The sequence below is a fragment of the Dermacentor andersoni genome, chromosome 4 (assembly GCF_023375885.2).
Source record: "Dermacentor andersoni chromosome 4, qqDerAnde1_hic_scaffold, whole genome shotgun sequence".
Taxonomy (NCBI): domain Eukaryota; kingdom Metazoa; phylum Arthropoda; class Arachnida; order Ixodida; family Ixodidae; genus Dermacentor; species Dermacentor andersoni.
The window spans coordinates 176,207,333-176,224,482 of NC_092817.1; the positions used below are offsets into that span (position 1 = coordinate 176,207,333).

The following is a 17,150-nucleotide window of genomic DNA, read 5'->3' on the forward strand; positions in this document are numbered from 1 at the left end:
GACCCCTCTGCTAGCGTAGATGGAGCCGGGCAGGGTGGCAGTTTCTGCGCATCGTCGTTCGAGAGCTCGTTATCGCTGCTTCTGTCACCATGACCAGGAATGGGCCGAACTCCCCGTCTTGTTCCGCCATAAAAAGTGCCGACATCCATTGCCTAGGACAAAAAAAGGATACTTCACTTTCCCTCAACAAGAAAGCATGCAAATATGCTCCATTACATCGCAAATGTAATGTTTCTGTGAAGACGCCACCGACGCGCTTCAGAACACAAAAATTACCCCGAACTGCACAGTGTATCATATGGGATACGGGTCTAAATGTAGTCCTCGCGGCGTATCGCAAAGGTGTTTGGCGCCCAAACTGTCACAAGAGGAATACAATGAGCTATATAACACGCTAATAATTTTCTTGAAACGATAGTACACATCAAAGGTACAAAAGCAATTGCATTCGCTTACCAGTTCGAAGCTTTGAGAACGCGACGCTGCGTCCACTTGTTGTGGCATAAAAATGGGGTTCAAAATAGCTTTAGAAGATGGAGTCACGGTGGGTGTAGTTGTCAGATAGAACATAAATTCAAGCTTAATGTGGCAGAATATTTTTCATTTCAATCGCGCTCCGCGAGAAGAAGAAGTTTGATGCGCATCATATACAAGAGATTTCTTCGGTCTTTGCTCGTACTTCCGATGTTTGGTGCCAAACGTTTCCGATACTACCCACCCTCTGGCTTCATTACTGCGCAAAGATAACCCTTTCACCTGGACAGCAGATTGCGATTCCTCGTTTTGCCAACTGAAGTTCCTGTTCTCTTCTGGAACCATACTTCGCCATTTTGACCCCACTGCCGCAACAGAATTGCACACCGATGAAAGTGGAATCGGCCTCAGCGCCGTCCTCGTCCAGCGTTTTCGTGACGCCGAGCATGTCATTTCCTATGCCTGCTTTTCGTTGAGAAAGGCCGAGCAGAACGACACTGAGCGAGAGTGTCTCGCTGTCGTCTTTGCAGTCCGTTACAAGAATGGCCGACATCATGCGGACGCCCACTGTTTTTCGAGCATCCCTCTACCAACTAGTGCATGTGACGCCGACAATTACGATGAGTTTCTGGCCGCCATCGACGACATCCTTTTCCCCGACCTCATCACTTTCCGGGGAGAGCAGCGTGACGACCGCAGTCTGGATGCCCTCTTCGCCTCAGCTGCTCAACCAACAGGTAAAATTGGCTTTGTCATCCAAAATGACCTGCTCTACAAGAAAAAATATGCGGCTGATGGGGCACCCGCCTCCTCTTAGTGTTCCCTAAGAATTTGAGAACCCACGTGCTTCATGCTATGCACGACAACTCGACCGCAGGGCACCTAGGTTTCACAAGAACATACCACCGCATTCAAGGCCGATTCTACTGGAAGAGTATGTGAAGGAATATAGAAAAGTATGTGGTCAGTTGTAAGAAGTGCCGGCAATTTAAGCGCCGTAATACTGCCCCAGTCGGACTCCTTCACCCTGTGGCGCCACCATCATCTCCTTTCGAAGTGGTTGCAGAGGACCTTATCGGCCCAATTCCGCGCTCAACATATGACAACCGCAGGATTACAGTCTGTGTCTACCATCTGACGCGTTATGCGCGAACCACAGCGATGCCAACGGCCAGGGCTCTTGATGTTTCGAGCTTCCTCCAGTCCTCCGTTATACTGTGGCATAGACCCCCTCCTGTTATTGTGAGCGATCGTTGTCACCAGTTCGTGGCTGAAGTAGTCGAAGAACTGTTGCATCCCTGTGCTTGCTAGTTTCACCATATGACCCTGTATCACCCGCAGACAAATGGTCTCGTCGAGCGCACCAACAGATCTTTGACCAACATGCTTTCGACCTACGTTGATTCCAGGCACAAAAATTGTGATGATATTGTTACGATATCATCCAGCGATGCTCAAGAAACGAGCCGCCGCGAGAACCACGATGAAGTTGGCCGGTGCGCTTGGCGCGAGCGAGTGTCGGCCAGGCTACCTCGCTCTGGTGTAAATAGCCTTTAAATAGCCTCTTCTGTCTGTGTCTTTCCACACGCAACATTCTGGTGAAGGTCAGCGATCCCCGTCCTCACCACGGAACTCAGAAGTGGTCGGCACATCGAGCTTGCCACCATGCCTCTCGGTGACGCGCCCACCTCTGCAACAGCTTCGGCTTGTCCCACTGCTCCAATCGTCACGGTCGCCTGACATCGCGACCCAGGTGTGTTCTCTGGCCTGGAGGGGCAGGATGTTGACGACTGGATCAAACTCTATGAACACGCCAGCGCTAATAACAGGTGGGACCCAACGATTATGCTCGCCAATGTCATAATTTATCTCGGTAGCACCCTACGCATGTGGCACCAAACGCATGACGACGAGATAACCAGTTGGCACAATTTCAAAGACAAGGTACGGGAATTGTTCAACGACCCCAAGGGGCGCAAGGCTGCCGCGAGAAGGGCTCTTGCTTCTTGTGTTCAGTCATCTACGGAGCCGTACGTTTCTTACATCCTCGACGTCTTAGCTCTATGGCGCAAAGCTGACGATGCTATGCCGGAAGTCGATAAAGTGTCACATATTCTAAAAGGCATCGCCGACGACGCTTTCAATTTGCTTGTTTTCGGCAACGTCTCGACTATCAACGCCATCGTCAAAGAAAGCCGTCGCCTTGCACAAGCTAAGAGTGGCCATATCATACACCACATCACGCGGCTACCCAACACTGCTGCTACGCCGACATGTGAGGGTCGACCACGTCAGACCACCACCTATGACCACGTCACCCGTATTGTTCGCCGCGAACTCGAGGCCACCTATTCGCCACCTTTCTCCACGGCGCCTCCCGATCCACCAGCAACCATCATTGCGAGATCATGGGTGTGAACTCCGTGTGTTCCAGGGCTCAACCCAGCGTTCCCCAGTTCTCTAGTGGCCCTCCTTGTCCTCGGCAGTTCTTTTCCGCCACATCTCACCACTACCCGTCCGATTGGCGTACCCCTGATGACCGGCCGATCTGCTTCCATTGCTGTCGCATCGGCCACGTCGCTCATCCCTACCGCAACCGATGGCCATCACCTCCTCGGACATACAGCGCCGATTGTTGCCGCACCTTTGGGCATTCCGTTCCTTATACCACCCGCCAGGAATCCACTGCCGCTAATGCTCCTGCTCCGAACCTTCGGTACAGCCGCTCGCTCTCACCTCCACGCCACGAGTCTCGTTCGCCCCAACCCCGCAGCTTCTCTTCACCGCCTATCGCCTCCCGGATCCAGCCGGAAAAGAAGGCACTGCAGCTTCTGGAGGTGAAGCTGCGTTGTCAACCCTGCCCTGAAATACTCTGCTCACGTTACCCACGAACCGAAACCTTCTTGACGTTGACGCTGACGGCTATCCTGTCACGGCACTCATCGATACAGGAGCCCATCTTTCAATTATGAGTGCTGCCTTCCGACGATCACTGAACGAGCTCCTCACCCCAGCGTCGGCAAGCGTCGTCCGCGTTGCGGATGGCGGTACTGTGCCTATCATCCGCATGTGTACGGCCCGCGTCAGCATCTCCGGCCGCCACACTCCTGTCCTCTTCACCGTAATTGCTCATTGCCCCCACGACCTCATTCTCGGCCTCGATTTTCTCTCCGCACATTCTGCTCTTATTTACTGCTCTTCCAGTACCCTTCGCCTTGAATTGCCGATGCTCGCAGAACCTTCTGACGCACCCCACTTCCGCTTACGTCCCACCGGCTTTCTTCGCCTGCAGTCAAAGTCAATAGCCTACATTGAACTGGTGTCTTTCCCACCAGTTCCTGATGGCGAATACCTTGTCACTCCTCTGCCCGACATTCCAATAAGGTATGACGTTACAGTGCCTCACAGTATACTTAATATTGCTGGGAACCACACTCGCATGCCTGTCTGTAACTTTGGATTGGCAAAGCAAATTCTACCGCAAGGTATTTGCCTTGCCACCGTTGATTGTCTCGGCGACAAATACGTGGCAGCGTTATGGACCAATGGTTCTCGCGAGCTTAGCAGGCCCCTCGCGCCAGCCTCGGGTGCCGATGGTTGCGACGGACCTGTACTCGGGGCAGGCTGCAGAGCTTTGCCAGGTATTATTGTCCTACGGAGATATTTTCGACATCGACGATCGCCCTTTAGGCCAGACGCTCGCGGTCAAGCATCGGATTCTTAGTGGCGATGCTATGCCTATTCACCGACGACCGTCTCGGGTTTCTGCGTCGGAACGCCGAGTAATTCAAAACGAAGTCAACAAAATGCTCGACAAAAACATCATTGAGCCTTGTTCGAGTCCCTGGTCCTCACCTGTGGTGTTGGTTAAGAAGAAAGACGGCACGTGGGGGTTTTGTGTAGACTACCGTCATCTGAACAACATTAGTAAGAAGGACGTCTACCCGCTTCCACGTATAGACGACGCCCTTGACTGCCTGCAATGGTTCCAGCTATTTCTCGTCTATTGATCTTGGTTCGGGATACTGGCAGATTGCTGTTGACGATATGGACAGAGAAAAAAAACTGCGTTCCTCACACCTGATGGCCTATACCAATTTAAAGTAATGCCGTTAAGATTATGCAATACCCCTGCCACCTTCAAGCATATGATGGACTCCTTGCTCCAAGGTTTCAAATGGTCCACATGCCTCTGCTACCTCGACGACGTCATCGTCTTCTCGCCAACATTGGACACTCACCTTGAACGTCTCACAACTATACTTGATGTATTTCGAAAGGCGAAGTTGCAACTGAATTCATCCAAATGTCGTTCTGGCCACCGGCAAATTACTATTCTGGGCCACCTCGTCGGCGCTTCCGGAGTACAGCGTGATCCCGACAAAACTCGCGCTGTCAGAGAGTTTCCGGTTCCGAAGACAGCCGCAGACATTCGAAGTTTTGTAGGGCTATGCTCGTACTTTCTTCGTTTTGTTCCAGATTTTGCGACAATCGCTAGACCGCTAACTAATCTTTTGAAGAAAGGCGTACAATTTTCGTGGGGCACTGTAGAGGCCGCCGTCCTCTCTCGTCACTCCGTAAACTGACCGATGTCACCTATGAAATGGTTCTAGCCACGCCCACTACGTCCTCCGCTGTGACAAGCAGTGACATTGTCCACGTCGCTCGACTCAAGCCCTACAACTCTCCATGCGCCTTGGATATTTAACAGCACCGTGACGGTGCTATTGCTGCAGGGGGGTATTACGATTTCATCGAGCGATGCTCAGGAAACGAGCCGTCGCGAGAACGACGATGAAGTTGGTAGGTGCGCTTGGCGCGAGCGAGTGTCGGCCTGGCTGCCTGACTCCAGTGTAAATAGTCTGTAAATAGCCGCTTCTGTCTGTGTCTTTCTACACGCAACAATATCTAGCCTTTTATCACATACGCCTACTACACTGCAAAGCATGAGACTACCGGCTACAGTCCTTTTAATCTTCTTTATTTCAGGCCATCCCGCAGCTTGCTTGACACCATTCTACCTTTTAATCCTAATGCGGATTCTTCTATTGCCCAGACTCTCTGCCGCGCTGAGGAAGGACGTCACACAGCTCAGATCCGTACGTTGGCATCCCAGGACCGCTACAAGATCAGCTACGATTCACGGTATAAGAATGTGTTGTACGACAAAGGGGACACAATATGGCTTTGGACACCACTTCGCAAGCGCGATCTCTGCCAGAAGTTTCTGGGTCGTTACACCGGGCCTTTCGTCATCACCAATCGCCTAACTGAAGTGACCTATTCGCCTGCTCGTCTCGTTTCTAATGGATACCGGTGTAAGAATACGCAGCTTGTTCACGTCGCCCGCCTGAAACGCTGTCATCCATGTGACTCCGAGTGGACGTTACAGTTACTTGCCCAGCGGGCTTCGTCTGTGAAGGGAGGAGTGTTAGGCTAAAGCTACAGAAAGAACGGGGGAAGAGGAGAACGAAGTTCGCTTGTCTTTGTAGAGGCTCGGTGTCAGCTCGTAACAATATATTTCACGTATCGTTTCTTCATTAGGGTTTTTCCTGATCCACTTTCTCTTTCCGCGTTTGCTGAAGAAGGTATTCATTATTTGGAGTGTATTCCTTTCCGCAAATTGTATCGTAAGTTTTTGTAGAAAAGATGCCATACTTGCTATTAGCTTCTTCCCCAGCTTGCTTCTGCCCCACTTTTGCATTGAAGTCTCCCATGACTACAGTATGCTATGTTTGCACCTTCCTCATTGGTAAATCAACATCTTCATAAAACTTTCTTTTCTTCATTAACATGGCACGGGATTGGCGCATAGGCTTTGATTAGCCTTAATCTATATTTATTATTTATCTTTATTGCGACGACTGCTACCCTTTACCTAATCCCGCAGAATTCCCGCAAATCCCGCAATCTTACCTGCTATGTCCTTGTGGGTGTGAAATCGTGCAGCGTATGGCCCCTTTTCTGGAAGGCATCTGTAGCAGAGGACGTGGCCGTTAGTCAGTCCAGTTAAATCGTAACCAGTTCTTGTAAGCTCACCAGGGCCAGTAATATCCGAAACAATGCATGATAATTCCTCAAGAAAGTCCGCGTAACATAGCTTCGCTCGAGAGGGTTCGTGAATTAAGCGTTGCCAGGTTCAGTTTTCAGTGGCGGCCTGTCCAGATCTAGGGATTCTTGGCACCCCCTGCCACGTCGCATGCCTGAATGCCGGCTTCGCCAGGCCAAGGCGACATTCATTCGAGACATTAGAGCCCTCAGAGACTGAATGGTGGCGTCGAGGAGAGGTAGAATAGGGAGTTTGTAATCTGAAACTCAGAAGTTTGAAGCATCGTCCAGTCCAATTCATTTTTAGGAATATACCGGCACCTGACACTGGCAAAAAATTTGCCGAGTGCCAGTAGGGCTATACTAGTTCTGGTGCAACAAAATTAGGAATGCCCACTAAGCTTCAATAAGCCGCGCACTCTCTCTAGAACAGGAATTAGCCTCCCTAGTGCAGTATTTCGTCACTACAGCTCTCAAGACACTGGCAATTAACAATATCTTATGTTCACTAAAAATGTGATATCTGAAAATTTTAGCTGTAATTTTACGCTTCCAGTCACAGCAAAATTTAGACACGTCATGCATTTACGGTGTCTGTGCGCATTCAGCGTTTCGTGAGGCAGAAAACATCGATAAATCGCTAAACATGCCGCACACTTCTTTTTAAGATAGCAGTTGCGTTCTGTACGTCTTCGTTTGTTGCTCTAGAGGCAATGAGAAGTAGTTAATCATTTTGCATGTAGCTCGCACTAAGCTAGTTAAGGATACCTCTTTTGTTAACTGCCTTCAGATTCTGGCCCATTATCCAAAACTCTTTCGTTGCTTGCAACTTCCGATCATGGTTACGGGATTAAAGTTAGATGTGGTTCGGCACGGTGTTTGCCTTCTCGGTACAAATGAGTCATTTGGTTATCTTAAGTTAATATCTCTACTAGTAATGAACTGTAGACAATATCAGTGAACTGTCAGCCTATTTGGACTGACTCTCTTTCAGTTCAGGAGGATTAAGTGAAATTTATGAGCTTCCACTGGACATTTGACCGAGTAAGAATTATGCGTTGCTTAGCATTTGCACAATAACAAGCTTAACTCGACGAACTATGGAATAGTTACCTGTACATTTCCGTTTTCCGTCGAGAAAGAATTCAGCATGGCCAAGCTCGATACCAGTTTTCGTGTGTGTAGCCTGGGAGACCCAAAAAAGGCAACGCTGCTGCAAACGAGGATGATTTCTTATGCATCACATATGTGATGTTCTTCTGGACTGTGTCTCTTGTAAGATGTTCTTGCTGTCGCAGTAAATAGTTAGTGTCAGAGAAGCCACCCAAACCTGCTGATTTATTTTCTGGCTGCAGTAGCAAACGTTTTAATGAGCCAATTTCTCTCTGTCATCAGAAAGAAACGCCTTCAGTTGTCAAATTATAGCCTTTAACGCAGGAGGGAACTCATACTGATACGCAGTTATAGGCAGAGCCCCCGCTTGCGGGATCGCTCGATTTAAGCGCCATCTCAATAAAGGAACAACCTCTCTGAATTTGCAACAGTGCCCGTCTCACCGCCTGTTTGATTCACTTTCAGTTTGAGGATATTCCAAAGCCTGACATATTTCATTTAGGAGCTAGGTTTATTAGTTGTTATTCAGTGCTAAACCTATATTAATATGCACTATGAGTCATGATATTAAGGCAGAGCTAAACGAGAGTTTTTTTTAAACACAGTTGCGAAATTTTTGTTAGATCTAGCTTGAAAATAGAAGTGAATTACCGTTATAAGGACCTGGGCCTACGAAGATGGCTACTTATTTTCTTTATGCATTTTACTGACTTTATTCAAACACTTTATCTTACATACCGGTAACATTCTAGAGGTGCGTTAGACACAGATGATAGTTGCTAGAGAAGATGTGTCCACTCTATGTGGCCTACTTTCGCAACTTTCTTCTAAGATATAGTGGGATCTTTGAGCTCTCAGTAATCCTAAGTTAGTCATTTCAACAAAGACGCGAGACCTCGTGTGTAGCTACTGCTAATTGTATCGCACTGTGCGGTTAGCGTTCTGAATTCTTTTCTCCACATCCAGTGATCAAGGGCGAGGGGAAGTTATGTTGAAATCAACGTAACAAATATTCAGAAATGACTAAAGAATAGAATTGTGTCACTAGTGAAAATCAGTAGAAGTTTCTTTTATAACAGATGGATGTAAGACTTTGCTGCCGTATCGTTCAACTCAATAAGAATGTACGGAATAGCCGTTGAAAACGAAGAGAAGAATTATGTGCATAGGATGAGAAAATTAGGCAACGTCACCAAGACTCGCGAACAGAACATATTTTTTCCTTAAGGCACGTTCGGACTCAAACTCACCAAAATTCTTCTGAGGCGGGCAACCTGATACTCACGACGACCAAACTAGGCGGGGCTCGCTCGCACTCAAACTCACAAGAATCACGGTAACATACAAAGCTCGGTGCTCACCCGTGCTTTCAGAAATGAATCTTAACTTGAAGCGCATGCTTCACGTAATCTAGACGCCACCTAACGTGAACGCGCACAACAAAACGCAATGAGCGTCTTTAGCACGCTCACGCCAGGCGTCATCAAGATCAAATCAAGCATGGGTTTTAACTTAAAGGGCCCCTCACCAGGCGCCATAGCAAATTATGGTTATACACCGAAAGTTGTTACGTGTCCTCTAGGGAGCGTGCTGCCGCAATGATTTTTCAAATCGGCTCAGAAATAACCGAGATAGAAATATTTCAGTGCCGCAAATCATGATTTCAGCAGGCGGGCTCCTCTGCCAAGCCAGACGCTCTCTCCACTCGCTCGGTGTCATAGAGTTTCTCACTATAACAAGTACTGGGAAATTTGGCGCTACCGTCGCTGGGAGTTTCTTAAGGGGCGCTGTGCCGTATGGGAATGGCGGTATATGTGTCTGCGAGGCTTGTGTTGGCTGATGTTGTAAGAGGCTTCGTCTAAAAGGTGGATCATCATCAGCCTAGCTAAGCCCACTGCAGGGCAAAGGCCTCCCCCATACTTCTCCTACTACCCCGGTGATGTACTAATTGTGGCCATGTTGTCCCTGCAAACGTCTTAATGTCATCCGCCCACCTAACTTTCTGCCGCCCCCTACTACGCTTCCCTTCCCTTGGAATCCAGTCCGTAACCCTTAATGACCATCGGTTATCTTCCCTCCTCATTACATGTCCGGCTCATGCCCATTTCTTTTTATTGATTTCAACTAAGATGTCATTTACCCGCGTTTGTTCCCTCACCCAATCTGCCCTTTTCTTATCCTTTAACGTTACACCTATCATTCTTCTTTCCATAGCTCGTTGCGTCGTCCTCAATTTCAGCAGAACCATTTTCGTAAGCCTCCAGCTTTCTGCCCCGTGGGTGAGTACTGGTAAGACACAGCTGTTATACACTTTCCTCTTGAGGGATAGTGGCAACCTGCTGTTCATGATTTGAGAATGCCTGCCAAACCCACCCCAGCCCATTCTTATTCTTCTGGTTATTTCAGTCTCATGATCCGGATCCGTGGTCACCACCTGCCCTAAGTAGATGTATTCCCTTACCACTTCCAGTGCCTCGCTACCTATTGTAAACTGCTGTTCTCTTCCGAGACTGTTAAACATTACTTTAGTTTTCTGTAGATCAATTTTCAGACACACCCTTCGGCTTTGCCTCTCCAGGTCAGTGAGCATGCATTGCAATTGGTCTCCTGAGTTACTAAGCAAGGCAATATCATCAGCGAATCGCAAGTCGCTAAGGTATTCTCGATCAACTTTTATCCCCAATTCTTCCCACTCGAGGTCTCTGAATACCTCCTGTAAACATGCTGTGAATAGCATTAGAGATATCGTATCTCCCTGTCTGGCGCCTTTCTTTATTGAGATTTTTTTGCTTTCTTTGTAGAGGATTACGGTGGCTGTGGCACCGCTATAGATATCTTCCAGTATTTTTACATACGGTTCGTCTACACCCTGATTCCGTAGTGCCTTCATGACTGCTGAGATTTCGACTGAATCAAATGCTTTTTCGTCATCAATGAAGGCTATATATAAGGGTTGGTTATATTCCGCACATTTCTCTATCACCTGATTGATAGTGTGAATATGGTCTATTGTTGAGTAGCCTTTAGGTAATCCTGCCTGGTCCTTTGGTTGACAGAAGTCTAAGGTATTCCTAATTTTATTTGCGATTACCTTCGTAAATTCTTTGTAGGCAACGGACAGTAAGCTGATCGGTCTATAATTTTTTCAAGTCTTTGGCGTCTCCTTTCTTATGGATTAGGATTATTTTAGCGTTCTTCCAAGATTCCGGTACGTTCGAGGTCATGATGCATTGTGTATACAGGGCGGCCAGTCTTTCTAGGACAGTGTTCCCACCATCCTTCAACAAATCTGCTGTTACCTGATCCTCCCCAGCTGCCTTCCCCCTTTGAATAGCTCCCAAGGCGTTCTTTACCTCTTCCGGTGTTACTTGTGGGATTTCAAGTTCCTCGAGACTATTCTCTCTCACCTTATCGTCGTGGGTGTTACTGGTACTGTATGAATCTGTATAAAACTATTCAGCCACTTGAACTATCTCGTCCATATTAGTAACGATATTGCCGGCTTTGTCTCTTAACGCACACATCTGATTCTTGCCTATTCCTAGTTTCTTCTTCACTGCTTTTAGGCTTCCTCCGTTCCTGAGAGCCTGTTCAATTCTATCCATACTATAGTTCCTTATGTCCGCTGTCTTACGCTTGTTGATTAACTTAGAAAGTTCTGCCAGTTCTATTCTAGCTATAGGGTTAGAGGCTTTCATACATTGGCGTTTCTTGATGAGATCTTTCGTCTCCTGCGATAGCTTATTCTTTGCGCACTCTATTGCGCACTCCTTAATTGCGCACTTCTATTGCGCGCTCCTTAATGATGCCCATAAGATTGTCGTTCATTGCTTCAACACTATGGTGCTCATCCTGGGTTAAAGCCGAATACCTGTTCTGTAGCTTGATCCTGAATTCCTCTAGTTTCCCTCTTACCGCTAACTCATTGATTGGCTTCTTATGTACCAGTTCCTTCTGTTCCCTCCTCAAGTCAAGGCTTATTCGAGTTCTTACCATCCTATGGTCACTGCAGCGCACCTTGCCGAGCGCGTCTACATCTTGTACGATGCCAGGGTTCGCGCAGAGTATGAAGTCGATTTCATTTCTAGTCTCACCATTCGGGCTCCTCCACGTCCACTTTCGGTTAATCCGCTTGCGGAAAAAGGTATTCATTATCCGCGTATTATTCTGTTCTGCAAACTCTACTAATAACTCTCCTCTGCTATTCCTAGAGCCTATGCCATATTCCCCTACTGACTTGTCTCCGGCCTGCTTCTTGCCTACCCTGGCATTGAAATCGCCCTTCAGTATACTGTATTTTGTTTTCACTTTACCCATCGCCGATTCCACGTCTTCATAGAAGCTTTCGACTTCCTGGTCATCATGACTAGATGTAGGGGCGTAGACCTGTACAACCTTCATTTTGTACCTCTTATTAAGTTTCACAACAAGACATGCCACCCTCTCGTTAATGCTATAGAATTCCTGTATGTTACCAGCTATGTTCTTATTGTCACGTGGTAGTGACGGTGAAGAAAGAAGCAATACGGTGGAATACAAAACTAGCTTTTATTGGGCGAACCTGTGCCCACAAAACAGGCTACACTTATAGCACAACGATAGCGGTGAACACGGTCGGCGATCGTCGGAAAACTGATTAGCGGGTCAAGCGCGTCGGCTTTTATAGATCAGTCGTCGAATGTTCCAGATTAACTGATGGGACCCGCGTGTCTTCCACAAAGTTCTACACCATTCGTGTCACGCGATGAAATCTGATAACACAAGGTTCGGCGACAACAGACACGCGGATAGAAGCGTCGATAACTTTCCAGAAACGTCGGATACATGCAGGCGCGTCCCTCGCTGTGCGATTACAGTTGTTAAGCGGCGAAACGTGGTTGCCCGATAAAGATAAGTACACGTGTCTTTACCCCCCTCTTAAAAAGCATCGACCCGATGCTGCTAACAAACGAAAGTAACAAAGAAAAGCACTCGTAGCAAAGAAAACAGCAAACTAAGGAAGTTCATTAGCGTCCGTAAAATGGTTTAAGGCGCACCACGTGGACCACTTCAGATCGTGCGCGGCGCCGCTGTGAGTGCGAAATGCCGTCTGGCGCGACCTCATAGTCTAGTGCGCCAATACGTCGGATGACCTTGTAGGGTCCGAAATAGCGTCGCAGCAGCTTCTCACTGAGTCCTCGCCGGCGTATCGGGGTCCATACCCAAACACGGTCGCCGGGCTGGTACTCGACGAAGCGTCGTCGGAGGTTGTAGTGTCAGCTGTCGGGCTTCTTCGGCGCGCTGGAGATAGGTAGCGACGTCAAGATTCTCCTCGTCAGTGACGTGCGGCAGCATGGCGTCGAGCGTCGTCGTCGGGTTCCTGCCGTAAACCAACTTGAATGGCGTGATCTGTGTTGTTTCTTGCACCGCCGTGTTGTAGGCGAAGGTGACATACGGCAGGACCACGTCCCACGTCTTGTGCTCGACGTCGACGTACATTGCTAGCATGTCGGCGAGGGTCTTGTTCAGGCGCTCCGTGAGACCATTCGTCTGCGGATGGTAGGCAGTTGTCCTCCTGTGGCTCGTCTGGCTGTACTGCAGAATGGCTTCGGTGAGCTCTGCTGTAAAATCCGTTCCTCTGTCGGTGATGAGGACTTCTGGGGCACCATGTCGCAGCAGGATGTTCTCGACGAAAAATTTCGCCACTTCGGCTGCGCTGCCTTTTGGTAGAGCTTTGGTTTCAGCAAAGCGGGTGAGATAGTCCGTCGCCACGATGATCCACTTATTCCTGGATGTTGACATCGGAAACGGCCCCAACGAATCCATCCCAATCTGCTGGAATGGTCGACGAGGAGGTTCGATCGGCTGTAGTAATCCTGCTGGCCTTTTCGGTGGTGTCTTGCGTCGTTGACAGTCTCTGCATGTCTTGCCGTAACGGGCGACGTCGGCGGTCAGACGCGGCCAGTAATACTTTTCCTGTATCCTCGACAGCGTCCGGGAGAATCCGAGGTGCCCAGCGGTTGGATCGTCGTGTAGGGCGTGCAGTATTTCTGGACGGAGCGCTGACGGCACCACAAGAAGGTAGCTGGCGTGGACTGGTGAGAAGTTCTTCTTCACGAGCAGGTTGTTTCGTAGCGTGAACGAAGACAACACGCGCTTAAATGCCCTAGGGACAACGTCGGTGTTCCCTTTCAAATACTCGACGAGGCCTTTTAGCTCCGGGTCTGCTCCTTGCTGTTTAGTGAAGTCTTCCACGCTTATTATCCCAAGGAAGGCGTCGTCGTCCACGTCGTCTTGCGGCGGGGGATCGATTGGGGCGCGTGATAAGCAGTCGGCGTCGGAGTGTTTTCTTCCGGACTTGTATATTACCGTTACGTCATATTCTTGTAGTCTGAGGCGCCAGCCGTCCTGAAGGGTCCTTTAAGTTAGCTAGCCAACACAACGCATGGTGGTCGCTGACGACTTTGAATGGCCTGCCATAGAGGTAAGGGCGGAATTTAGCTGTAGCCCAAATGATGGCGAGGCATTCCTTTCAGTCGTAGAATAATTGCTTTCCGCTTTTGACAGCGACCGGCTAGCATACGATATCACCCGTTCAAGTCCTTCTTTCCTCTGGACTAGGACGGCACCGAGGCCTAGGCTACTGGCGTCAGTGTGGATTTCAGTATCGGCGTCCTCGTCGAAGTGTGCAAGTACCGGCGGCGACTGCATGCGTCATTTGAGTTCTTGAAATGCGTCGGCCTGCGGCGTTTCCCAATTGAACTCGACATCAGATTTTGTTAGATGTGTTAGCGGCTCCGCGATGCGCGAAAAGTCCTTGACAAAGCGCCTATAGTAGGCACACATGAGAAGGAATCTGCGCACTGCCTTCTTGTCGATTGGCTGCGGGAACTTTGCGATGGCAGCTGTCTTCTGCGGGTCGGGGCGCACTCCAGATTTGCTGATGACATGGCCTAGGAATAGAAGCTCATCGTAAGCGAAGCGACACTTTTCCGGCTTCAGGGTGAGCCCTGATGACTTGATGGCCTCTAATACTGTCGCAAGCCGCTTAAGGTGATCGTCGAAATTTCCGGCGAAGACGACGACGTCATCCAAGTAAACAAGACAGGTCTGCCACTTCAATCCTGCTAAAACCGTGTCCATCACGCGCTGGAACGTTGCAGGCACCGAGCACAGTCCAAATGGCATAACCTTGAATTCATAGAGGCCGTCTGGCGTGATGAAGGCGGTCTTCTCGCGATCCCTTTCGTCGACTTCTATTTGCCAGTAGCCAGACTTGAGGTCCATCGATGAGAAGTATTTAGCATTGCAGAGCCGATCTAATGCGTCGTCTATCCGTGGGAGGGGGTGTACGTCTTTCTTCGTGATTTTGTTCAGTCGATGATAATCGACGCAGAAACGTAGGGTTCCGTCCTTTTTCTTCACTAAAACAACTGGAGACGCCCACGGGCTTTTCGACGGCTGGATGATGTCGTCGCGCAGCATTTCGTCGACTTGTTGTCTTATAGCTTCGCGTTCTCGCGTCGAAACTCGGTAAGGGCTCTGGCGTAGTGGTCGAGCGCTCTCTTCGGTGATTATGCGATGCTTTGCGACTGGTGTTTGTCGAATCCTTGATGACGTCGAAAAGCAGTCTTTGTATCGTCGAAGCAGACTTCTGAGCTGTTGCTGCTTAATCACGGGGAGACTTGGATTTATGTTGAAGTCTGGCTCGGGAACTGCGGTCGTCGGGGTAGATGCAACAGAATCCGAGAGGCCAAAGGCATCGCTGGTTTCCTGTATTTCCTCGATGAATGCGATCGTCGTGCCCTTGTTGATGTGCTTGAACTCCTGGCTGAAGTTTGTCAGCAACACTCTCGTGTTTCCTCCATGCAGTCGAGCGATCCCTCTTGCGACGCAAATTTCACGGTCGAGTAGTAGACGTTGGTCGCCTTCGATGACGCCTTCTACGTCAGCGGGTGCTTCGGTGCCGACCGAAATAACGATGCTGGAGCGAGGCGGGATGCTCACTTGATCTTCGAGCACACTCAAGGCGTGGTGACTACAAGGGCTCTCCGATGGTATCGCTTGATCTTCCTACAGCGTTATTGACTGCGACTTCAGGTCGATGATTGCGCCGTGTTGGTTCAGGAAGTCCATGCCGAGAATGACGTCTCGTGAACACTGTTGCAGGATAACGAAGGTGGCAGGGTACGTCCGGTCATGAATGGTAATTCTTGCCGTGCAGACTCCAGTCGGCGTAATGAGGTGTCCTCCAGCGGTGCGAATTTGGGGGCCCTCCCATACAGTCTTAACCTTCTTCAACTGGGCGGCGGTGTGTCCACTCATTACGGAGTAATCGGCCCCTGTGTCGACTAAGGCAGTGACTGCGTGGCCGTCGAGAAGCACGTCAAGGTCGGTGGTTCTTTGTCTGGCGTTGCAGTTAGGTCGTGGCGTCGGATCACGGCTGCGTCGTGTTGAACTGAAGCTGGAACGTCGCTTCGTCAAGTCGTCTTTCGTCGGTGTAGTCTTGGCTTCCTGACTTCGTCGGGACGGCGGCGTGTCGTCATTAGGTCGTCGAGATGGTTTCTTCGTCGTCTTCGTCGGCAGCGGAGGATCTTCGTCAGTTCGACGAACAGCAACCGCACCTCCATCGGTTGCTGCTTTTAGTTTTCCGGATATGGGCTCGCAGTGCGGCCCCGGGCTGGGCCGGTGTATGGTCGGTGCTTCGGCGACAGGTAGCGGCCTGGTGACGGCGAATGGGACGGTCGTCGGGGGCTCCACTGAGTAGCGGCGAGGTAGTCGGCGATGTCACGAGGGCGTTCACCTTCCCTCGGGCGCTGTGCGTTCACGGCGAAGCCTCGCAATCCCAGGTCGCGGTATGGGCATCGGCGGTACACGTGGCCGGCTTCGCCGCAGTGGTAGCAGAGCGGGCGGTGGTCGGGGGCGAACCAAATGTCCGTCTTCCTCGCGTAGGTGCGCTGGGCGACGGGTGGGCGTGCTGGCGGCGGCGGCGGTGGACGACGGAATTGTGGCGTTACTGGGCCCTGGCGTTGTCGCGGAGGGGGAGCTTGACGGCGTGCGACGGCGGCGTAAGTCATCGCTTCTGGCTGGGGCTGCGGTAATTGTGGTTGCACCTCAGGAACTCCTAGCGATCGGTGCACCTCTTCTTTCACGATGTCGGCGATCGAGGCCACTTGAGGCTGCGACGATGGCAAGAGCTTGCGCAGTTCTTCACGCACGATGGCCCTGATGGTCTCGCATAAATCGTCCGTGGCCAGTGATTGAATTCCGGAGTAGCTTGTTGGCTTGGTGCGTCGGTCAAATTGCCGGTTCCGCAATTCCAGTGTCTTCTCGATGCTCGTCGCCTCACGAAGAAACTCGTCGACGGTCTTCGGTGGGCTTCTTACCATACCGGCGAAAAGTTCTTCCTTTACACCACGCATCAGTAGACGTACTTTCTTCTCCTCGGACATTTCTGGGTCGGCGTGGCGGAACAGACGGCTCATTTCCTCAGTGAAAATCGCGATCGTCTCATTCGGCAGCTGCGATCTTGTCTC

At 49.9% G+C, this 17,150-nt stretch overlaps 2 protein-coding genes across 6 annotated transcripts in view; one reads left to right on the forward strand and one right to left on the reverse strand.

Moving 5' to 3' along the window:
- LOC129384973 (uncharacterized) overlaps positions 1-7,715 on the reverse strand; it is a 55,891-nt gene extending 48,176 nt beyond the window's left edge. For 4 of the 5 annotated variants that reach the window (XR_011893699.1, XR_011893700.1, XM_072287578.1 and 1 more), the window contains exons 1-2: positions 7,636-7,715; positions 6,391-6,449 (exon numbers count right to left, since the gene is read on the reverse strand). Coding sequence is in view for 3 of the 5 variants with exons in the window: in XM_072287578.1 (XP_072143679.1) it covers positions 6,391-6,449; positions 7,636-7,643 (67 nt within the window). In the remaining 2 variants the exon portion in view is untranslated. The remainder of the gene's footprint in view (positions 1-6,390; positions 6,450-7,635) is intronic. The other variant, XM_072287577.1, reaches the window with a different exon arrangement.
- LOC126529477 (uncharacterized) overlaps positions 1-17,150 on the forward strand; it is a 98,214-nt gene that overhangs the window by 39,248 nt on the left and 41,816 nt on the right. The gene's annotated exons all lie outside the window — the stretch shown is intronic.